Source organism: Hemicordylus capensis, chromosome 13 (genome assembly GCF_027244095.1).
Source record: "Hemicordylus capensis ecotype Gifberg chromosome 13, rHemCap1.1.pri, whole genome shotgun sequence".
NCBI classification, from domain to species: Eukaryota; Metazoa; Chordata; class Lepidosauria; order Squamata; family Cordylidae; genus Hemicordylus; species Hemicordylus capensis.
The window spans coordinates 10783110-10793295 of record NC_069669.1 but is presented as its reverse complement, the minus strand read 5'-3'; the positions used below and the strand labels follow the sequence as shown (position 1 = coordinate 10793295).

The following is a 10186-nucleotide window of genomic DNA, read 5'->3' as shown; positions in this document are numbered from 1 at the left end:
TGTGTGAACAGGATTGTGGGCCTGCCTCACAACAGCTTAGTTTTCACTGTCTTTCAGTCTTATTTCTCTATCTGTGAAGTGCGAATAGCAGCCTACCTCACAGAGTTACTGTGAGAGCAAAACAAGGCAGGACTTTGCCTGCTAAAAGCAGAATTCTAGATCACACTCTGTTTTGCAGAAGTGAAGACGAACATTGGAAAATAATTGAAATGCGCTTAGGTTCCAACCCTCAAACCAGACCCAAGAATTCACTTGGTTCTTATGTATGCAAGTCTTAGTAAGACAGTATTTTACAGATAGGGAATCTTTATGCAGAATTAAAAATTTACGGGGAATGGATATGGGAGCATTTGAAATCTTTCAAATCTAAGCCATCTCCCACAGCTTTAGAACATAAGAACAGCCCTGCTGGATCAGGCCCAAGGACGCCTATCTAGTCCAGCATCCTGTTTCACACAGTGGCTTTCTAATAAACAAAACAATCATGGTTACTAGATCGCTATAAAATTTGAAATAAATCTCCATGTCAAGTTGCTGGTCTTATAGAGTGAGGAAAGAAGTGGAGGGAAAGGAGTTGGGAATAAGCCAAATGTTATTCCTGCACCTTCACCTCCAGGGAAAAGAAGTTTCAATCCCCTGAGTGATGGAGAGAGGGGTCATTCAGCAAGAATTCCATTTGGGTGTGCCTTGGCGGGGGGCAGGGGCTTCAATAACAGCAGATGAGCTCCATCTTCTCAATGCTTTAAGTTAAGTCTTTAAGTTAATACCAACTCCTCTGCAACCAGCCCATATTACTTTATTTTTTATGTTACAGCAAACAGAGATCAGAAATAGTAACATCCAGCTTCCAAAGGACACGTCCAAAACATAGCTTCAACATCACATTTGCTCATCACCAACATGCATACAGTGACCTGAAAACCTCTAGAGTTTTTTGTGTTTTGTTTTTTTTGCTGACAGAAATGAATCTTTTCTTTAAAAAAAAAAAAAGCAGTATTAGCTTTTCTGTTTGCTTTTTCAGAATGCCCTTTAAAGCAGCTCAGGCACTAAGTGCCACTAAAGTGATTTGTCATCACACACCGCAGTTTAACCCTCGTCAGTACCCGAAAGTCACCCTTTGGGGAGGGTTTTAGCAGCTCTTGCAAGTCTATGGCGAGGTTAATGTGCTACTTGCAAAATCTCTGCAAAAGGCCCTTAAGATAAGCTTTTGCCCTAGGCCATGCAGAACTGGGTTACTATCTACATTATTATCAGTATTAGCACAGAGGAGGTCACAGTATAATGGGTCGACCAATTAGCACAAGAAGGAAGGAAAAGAAATCCATTTAAAAAAATCAACCAGTGGTGTTATATATGGCACCTGAGTTCAACATAGTGAATATCTGCACACTTTAAGATAATGATTAGCAAATGGTGGTCCACAGGTTAGAAGCAGCCCCCAAAGATATACTATTTGGTCCCTCAGAGGGACGTACACTTGCTTGCTGTCCATTTGAGGGATGATGAGGGACACCCCGCCCCCTGCCAGTTCTTTCCTCATAATGGTTCTCTAGTGAAAACCAATTGTTAATCCGAGTATCAGGATGTCCTGGCATCTCAACCTGTCCCCAACCCAAATTTAAGCTACTGTGGAATAGGCTTGTTTTGCCAGTTCTGCAGGAAACCCAAATCAAAGGATGCAAATGTGTGTGCCTACACCTATGCTTCTGCATAGTAAAGTGCAAAAAGGAAGCTATTGAAAACAAACAGCAGTCACACATGTGGCTCAAACCCTTTTCACCGTTAACAACTTTATAACCATCACTTCCCTCTTCCAGCAATGCATTACAAGCATGCCTCAAACACTGGAAGAAGCCAAACATTTAAGTAACCAAGTACTAAAGTGGCTGGTGATCTTAGCCCTTTTTAAAAGGAGGGGGGAAGGGTTCTGCTCTGTATGAAAATGCACATGCTTCCTTCTCAAAACTCTTCACTGGCATTTGCAAAATCCATGATCTTAGCCCTCATGGTTTAGCCTGAAGGACTAGAACTGTAGATGGGCAATGGTTTTGGTTTTTTAAAGGCTCTGGTACCAGAGGGGAATCTGGCAGAACTTCCAGTGATCAGGAGGAGAGGTTAATATCCATGCCCATCTCCCTGCAATTACCAAAAAATACTAAGTTGTGGGGGGAGGAGGAGGTTTCCAAGGAGAGGAGAAGCATATCGCATCATCCGATCACACTGAACTCAATCACTTCTCAGACTGATCGCACAAAATCTGCAGCCCCACATCTGCAGAATTTGTACTGTGATTTCAGTATAGTGTAATCCTTTTCTAGCTACTGCCCACTGCCAAGGCTACTGTGACCCATGGGAGCTGTGCTATATAGTTTGGCAGAAACTGTACCTGTTACATGGAAGGGGACAAGCAAAAAAGGTTGGGGGATGTTAGATTTGAGTCAGTTTCACATCTGAGCTGGGTGGCTTCTGGGTTTGTGTAGCCTCCGCCCCAGATGTAGGGGCCATCTCACACAGTCATGCTGAACTCAACCACTTCTCAGGTTGATCACACAAACCCTGCAGTCCTGCATCTGCAAGTGTGTGTATACAGCCACTTAACCTGAATATTCACTACCAGTTGTCCCTTCCTGGCCTATTCATTGGGGGTTTTTCTCTCCCACATCTGTTTAATGTGCAAAAGTATCCAATGCCTCAAACACTGGGGTCAATTTGAGAGCTGATTAAATGGGAACTACAAAGCCGCAGCAGTAGCACTGCACTTGGCCAAACCAATTCACGGAGTCCTGGTGCAGCAATCCTGACTCTGGTGAGTGCAGGAAACTCGTGGCCCAGCAAAAGCACCTCATATGTTGGGAAGGGGGCTGTAGCTCAACAGGAGGCCACGCAGGAGACCCCTGGCAATCTCCAGGTATCTATCAGGAAGCCCTCTCTGAAACCCTGGAGAACGGCTGCCATGCAACTCAACTAGATGGATCCACGGGCCTGACGTCTCCAATGAAACACAGGCTTTTTGAATGAGCCCTGCTTTATACAATCACAACAGACTCACTGCTCAAACTCTGGATTGTCATTCAGCAAACAGAATCACAATCTGTTCATTTCCAATGTTCAAGCAAAGGGGAAAGAGAGGAAACTTAGCCCTTTTCATATCAACATATATATATATAAGCCACCATTCCTGGAAGTATCCACATTCACAGCCGATCCCCACCCATCTCAATCTTGAGATCCTCCGCAGGCTGCTGCTGGAAGTTGAAAAGGGGCGAGATAGGTGTGCGCTTAATTTTCTCCACTGGCTGCATTCCTGCTCAAAACTGGAGCCCCCAGCAGTTTTTCCTATTAAAAAGAAACTGGGGAGAAAGTTGCACACCACTGCACGTAACACATCCAGTCCTGCCCGAAAACAAAGCAGCCCAGACGGCTACTTAAAGGTCGCGGCCAGCATCTCAAAAGCACTGCCTGGCATTCGGCTTCCAAGACAAGCTGGGACAGCCAATCCCCTGCAGTCCTGCTGCACAGAGGAAGATCAGCCCCGTGACGCACTTTGCAGCAACTCCCCCATCGTCCCTCTTTTCTCCCCAGCCATGCAATGACCTTTTAAAACACACACACAGTAGCAAGCCAAGGGATCTGGCATCGAGCCCAATCCCTGACTTATGGGAGGTACCCCTTCCTAATCAGGCGAAGCGAGAAATAAAACCTTAAAAAGGAGGGCTGGCCTGCTAACAAAGGTGGGCGTGGCAGGGGCCACAGGGAGTGGACTAGCAAAGGTGAGGGGACTACTTGCCAGCCTGCCTCCACGGAACCGCTGCCTCCCAGCACCTCCCTCCCAACCTTACACAGGAACATAGGAAGCTGCCATATACTGAGTCAGACCCTTCGTCCATCTAGCTCAGTATTGTCTTCACAGACTGGAAGTGGCTTCTCCAGGGTTGCAGACAGGAGTCTCTCTCAGCCCTATCTTGGAGATGCTGCCAGGGAGGGAACTTGGAACTGAGATGCTCTTCCCAGAGCGGCTCCATCCCTTAAGGGGAATATGTTACAGTGCTTACATGTGGTCCCCCATTTAAATGCACCCAGGGTAGACCCTGCTTAGCTAAGAGGACAAGTCATGCTTGCTACCACAAGGCCAGCTGCTCTCCTCTTCCTCCTGGCTCTCGCCTCCTGCATTTTCAAAGGCCAGAGGGGAAGGGAACAAACATGGAGGAGGAAAGGGAGCAGGCTGGCTGGAGCAGAGATGCCCAAGCCCAGCACGCTGATCACCACCTTCTCTTCTGGCTTTTTAAAATGCCACAAGCCGGAGGAGGAAACCAGCCATGGTGGTAGTTTACTAACTTTACTAACACCTTCTATTGAGGAAGAGGGGGAGGATCCAGGGAGAAGCGGGAAAAGGAACCGCTGGAGCAGAGGGAGAGGCCTGCAGAGAGAGGTGCACTCTATGTGCGACCAGGAAGGGAAATAATGGTAATGATGTTGAAGTTGGACATCGCTGGGGCAGCCAAGGGGGTGAACTGGGGAGGAAAGAACAGCACACACTGTTCGCTGCTGGGAAGGGGTGGAAGGTGGGGAGATGCCAGCTCACCACATTCTCTCCGACTCTTGGAATGGGTGGGTGCTTCGACAGTCCCTGCTGCAAGGAGAACCCACTGTTTGTGCCTAGTCAGAAGCATCTCAACACCTAGTGCTTCTGTCTATATCATTTCACAAAATCCTCAGTTCTCTAAAAACAGGCCCACTCCTCTGATATCCCGACGCTGATGCAATCTTTTCAGAACATCAAAAATGTACAAAGTAAGAGTCCTTGATCATTTAAGGCCTTATTTGCTGGAGCAGCTCTCTGGTTAGAAAGTGGGCCACAGCTTATAAAAATCAGACCCTTCGATTCAAGGGCGGACCTGTGCAGTTAAATTTTGTGTTACCCAGACCTCTGTGCTCCAAATATATCCCGCAATGAGCCCAGGTATCAATGAACCAGGATAAAGCTGAAGGTTATTCAAATCCCCCTTTCCAGCCCAAAGAGTTGAGCACACAAAAGATCGGGCAGGTTCCATAATAAATACATTGGTTGTACCTATAAAATGATACAAATAAGTTATTAATTTAAGCATTAATATGGTTTGAATATATATATATATATATATATATGTCCTAAGAGTTTAAATTACACACACAGTCACACACGCACAGACTTTTAAAGTGCCCAACCCAACTTAAACTAGCTCCTACCCTCAAAAACAGCTTCTTCTACACTGTGGAAGAGTTTTGTGCCTGTAGAAATTAAATATTGCTTTGCTTAGCCCTTTATAATGAAACTCTTCCCCTGCCCTGAGAAAGGGACCAGGCAGAGATCTATTCATTTATTGCTCATAGACCTGAGAAAAAAAGGGTGGGGAAAATCAGTGCTTACTCCTTTCAGAAAGAAGCTGTTTCAGTGCAGAAATGTGTGTGTGTGTGCGTGTGTGTGTGCGTGTGTGCGCGCACACACGCGTGCGTTTTCTCAGGGATGCCAAAGCATGTTAGCTTAACATTATCCAGGTATCTAACATCCAAGATAAATTTTCCTAGTTTAAGCAACCTGGAGACATTCCCCGCCCGCCCACCGTTATGTACGCAGAAGCCGTTTGTGTCTCATCTCTGTGTCCAAGACACCTTTGGCACCTGGTTAAAACATAAATGGCACTGCCGATGCCCCGAGAAACTAGACTAGTTTTTGCTACACGAAGACAGCTCTACAGGTCCTAACAGGTAAGGCAACGTCAGATAAGCTCGGCAATGATGTTGAGTTATGCTGACTGGAAAAAGCCCTTCAACCATAGGAATTCTGTAAAAGACATGCAAAAGTGATATGCATTCTGATGCACAGATCGGTTCACGCAGAATCCAGGAAAGCCAGTCTCCAAGACTTTGAAGCCGTAAGTCTATTCTTGAACACCCAGGAGTTCAAGCAGCTCCCCAGAAATGTCTTGATGTCCAAATGGTCACACACACACACACCCCACCTTGTGGTCTCACAGATGGCCACCCCTAGGCACTCCCATCCAGCCACGTTGGGTTCAGTCCATGGGGCAGACCTGGAGGCAGCGGCTAGGCCCAGGATTTCAATGCTCTGCAGGCGTTATTTGTGAACGTTGACGTTATCTTGAAACCAGAGAGCTGCTCTGAGATTGGTTGGAAGATGTCGTCGCTCCACTGAGCTGAGAAAATCCACTGTTGCACGATTCCAGACTTGACATGGAGCCCCTAGGATGGAAGAAAAGGGAGGTGCTTGTTACGCTGTGTCCTTAATGATGCCGAAGTGCACTGAAAGACGTAAGCAATTCGTTTTTGCTCCAGTGCTCCCATCTGCTTGTTCTCTTCTGCTGCAGGACCTGTCCAGCTTCCAGAAAGAGCTGGTTGGGAGCCTTTCCAGCCCTGGTAAAGATGGATTCTACCAACAGGAGCTATTTTAAAGGGCACAATTAGCCATGGCCGTCCAAGGTTATAACCACCGAGTCACCACCTAGTCACCACCGAGTCTCCAGACAAAAATTGTGCTTTTGAGGGCAGTGAAGTACAGAGCATTTTCCCATACACACTTAGGCCTGGGTTTTGTTAAGGTTCCCTTATGCTGCTAGAGACCAGAGCTAGATGTCTGACCACAAACAGGATTCCCAACCCTGCTTCTGCTTCCAGTGTGCAAAGGTGGTGGAGAGATTTGGAGGGAGAAGGGAGGCAGGAGAGGAGATTACTAATCCTCTTCCTTCAGCTGCTTTCCCCCACCTGACCAAGAAACCCCAATCTCAGAGCGAGGCTGGAGGAAGGATTGCAGAAGAAAAGCAGTGGATGGCCAAAAGGTTAGGTATTTTCTCCCCTGCAAATCCCACAACCCCCTTTGTAAAGAAGAGGCAAACTCTGGGATTGGGAATCCTGCATTTGCCTGACTTCCACTTCAACCCGGAAAGGGCCATTTCTGACATATTCACTGGAAAGTGGAAAATAATCACAAAAGCAGAGGGTGTCTTTGCTGTTTTCCGTATTCACACACTCTCAGGTACATTTAGCTAGAGCAGGGATTCTCAACGTTGGGTCCCCAGATGTCATTGGACTTCAACTCCCATAATCCCCAAAGGCCACTGGGGTGGGAGGTTATGTGAGTTGAAGTCCAACAACATCCGCAGACCCAACGTTGAGAATCCCTGAGCTAGAGCATCAGGTAAAGAGACCGTTTTGATTCTTTCGATACCTTTGCCCTTAAGATTACCTCAACAGGATTTGGAGCCAACACTGATTCACCTGATAAGACCTCCAAAGTCTGGATTGAGCCAGAAAGCATACGTTAGCAATGGTAGGGGAGACTGAAGGCAGTCAGTAATACCCGCAGTAGTCTCCAGAAACAGGTGCAATCAGGCTGCCCGGAACCAGAGGCAGCTGTGCCTTATGTGCCCCCCACCCACCCTGTCTTGTTAGGACAAGCTGCTGCTGCTGAGGAGCAAGGCGGGGGCCACAGCCATACGACTGTCACTTGTGCGCTACAGGTATGTTCTGAGCTTACTAGCTCACAAAAGAAAGAAAGTGACAGAACATTAGGATTTAGGCAAGAGAGGCTTGTCAGAGGAAGAACATAGGAAGCTGCCATATCCTGAGTCAGACCCTTGGTCTATCTAGCTCAGAATTGTCTTCACAGACTGGCAGCGGCTTCTCCGAGGTTGCAGGCAGGAATCTCACTCAGCCCTCTCTTGGAGATGCTGCCAGGCAGAACCTTCTGCTCTTCCCAGAGCGGCTCCATCCCTGAAGGGGAATATCTTCCAGTGCTCACACATCAAGTCTCCCATTCAAATGCAACCAGGGCAGACACTGTTAGCTAAGGGGACAGGTCATGCTTGCTACCACAAGACCCACTCTCCTCCCTAAGAAGCAAGACAGGCATCTGGATTCCTGTGGGTGGTTTTTCAGAATCACGCAGGCTCTGCTCCGAGGCACGTTCGGCAACGGACTCCCCCAATCTCATCCCTACCTGAACTCTTTGGATGGAAGCACCTCGTAGTAATACATGATCTTGCACTTGTGGTTCGAGACTTGGAGGGTGGCCAAAACGTCGTCAACCCGAGAGAGGCTGGTCCCGGCACAGGGAATTGGGCTGTGCATTTTCCACTGGAGGATATAGAAGCCAGGCCAGCGAGTCACGTGGGAGCCCTGGAAAAGTGAATGATTGTGAGAAACAAATTGCTTTTCCTATCAAAGCATTACCAAAGGCCAGAAGACACTTAGAAGTGGACATACGACCGACCTGGATGCTCTCGCCTTCCCGGCAAACCAGCGGTGACTCCACACGGCTGTAGTCCACCCCCAGGACCCAGCTCTTGCCGATCAGCTGTATGTTATCTCCGCCAGTCAAAGCATTTGGCACTGGGGGCTCCTTGCGGACTGTCTCGGGTGCCCGCTTGGAGTGGAAAAGGCTGAACACCACATCTCCCTTCAGGATGTCAAAGTCCCAGGTGATCACCGATTCACCTTCCAAAATCTCCACAACTATCTAGATTGGAGATTAACAATCAGATGGTGATTGTGAATAAAACAAAACACACACACACACACCAGCATCCACCCACATTCAATGCTGGTCTCATTCAACAAATCGATTACTACTACAACAAATATTTATATGCCGCTCTTCAACCAACATTCACAAAGCGGTTTACACAGAAAAACAAATAATACTTAAATAAAATGGCCCCCTCTCCCCAAAGGGCTCACAATCTAAAAGAAAAATAAAAGGCAGATACCAGCAACAGCCACTGGAGAGATGGTGTGCTGGGGCTGGATATGGCCAGTTGCTCTCCCCCCACTAAACAGAAGAGAATCACCACTTTAAAAGGTGTCTCTTTGCTCCGTTAGCAGGGATAACTAGTACAGCAACATTATATCGTGGCTCTAATTCACTGGGGGTTTAATACCGATTTTATTGTTGCATTTACAGTTGCTTTGTGAACTAGGTCAATTATAATGAAAAGCAGGACAGGGATATATTAAACACGCACACACAGACACTTCTGGCTCCCAGCAAGCTACGAATGAGTCCCATTTCCATATTTCACCATAAACCTCTCAGACTTGCTGTGCACCCTGCAGCACAGTCTCTCCATGGGAAGTCCAAGTGCAGCATATTACCTGGGTGCTGGGCGAAGGCAGGATGCTACTGAGACACGGTATCAATCTGTGCCCTTTCTACCAACACCAGACTGGGCAGCTTTTGGAAGAGGCTGGGGACTATACAAGGACTGGACACTTTGGACTCAGGCACAGCAACAAGCACACAGCAGCCAAAAGCCTCCCCCCCCTCACCGCCTCCGGCCCCACAGAAACAGGTAAGCCTGCGATACCCTGTTCAACTTTTGGAGCCCCACACCACAAGCAGCAGCACGAAAGGCAAGGACACAGCAGTGCCTGGAGTCTAGGCTGTTACTGCTTTGGCCTTCAGGGCTAGAGACTTGCTTGTACCCTTCAGGGGCAATCAAAGTAATTCTCTCCAATGTCCAGGCAGCAGAAGGGAAATGGAGCAGTGTGGCCTGAGCTGAATCTGAGAATAATCTCAGCCTAGGACACATTTTTATCCCATGCGATCAGCACTCCTTAGAAGGCTCAAAGCAGTTATGAGTAGGAGAAAGAGTTATTTCCCCCTTGATGGATGAGATACCTGAAAACGGGACGTGGCATCAGAGCCAAAAGGAAATACTCTTTGACCCTGAACAGTATTTTCTCCCTCTTTCCTGTTTTTTAGTGCACCTCCAGAATCTTACTGAAACTATTCTTGCCTGTGCTGATACAGCCCAGAGCACTTTTCATACGCTCAGACTCTGTGACCCTTTCCAGCTCTCCAGCTGATTAGCAGGCTCCTTCTTTCCTACCTCATGGGGAGCACCTTTGAAGATATTTGCAGAGTGATAGATGGTTTCTGTCCAGAGGCGAATCGAGTCAGAGATTTCAGGCTCTTCATCGGTTTGATACAAGGATTTGGGGACAAGACCACCTTCAGGCACATTACACTGTCAAGGTGGGGGGAAACAGGGAAGATGTAACACAAAGTTTAGATCCACACTTCGGAGCATTCATTTTGTTTTGAAGATTTATGCCCTCCCCCTCGCCACCCTCTCTCTCTCTCTCTCTCTCTCTCACACACACACACACACACACACACACACACACACCA

General features: G+C 47.5%; 1 protein-coding gene across 1 annotated transcript in view; it reads right to left on the bottom strand.

Moving 5' to 3' along the window:
• Positions 1 to 776: 776 nt before the first annotated feature.
• SEC14L5 (SEC14 like lipid binding 5) overlaps positions 777 to 10186 on the bottom strand; it is a 45959-nt gene continuing 36549 nt past the window's right edge. Inside the window, exons 13-16 of the mRNA XM_053276678.1 lie at positions 9885 to 10022; positions 8267 to 8512; positions 7994 to 8172; positions 777 to 6240 (exon numbers count right to left, since the gene is read on the bottom strand). Of these exons, the coding sequence (XP_053132653.1) occupies positions 6135 to 6240; positions 7994 to 8172; positions 8267 to 8512; positions 9885 to 10022 (669 nt within the window). The 3' untranslated portion in view covers positions 777 to 6134. The remainder of the gene's footprint in view (positions 6241 to 7993; positions 8173 to 8266; positions 8513 to 9884; positions 10023 to 10186) is intronic.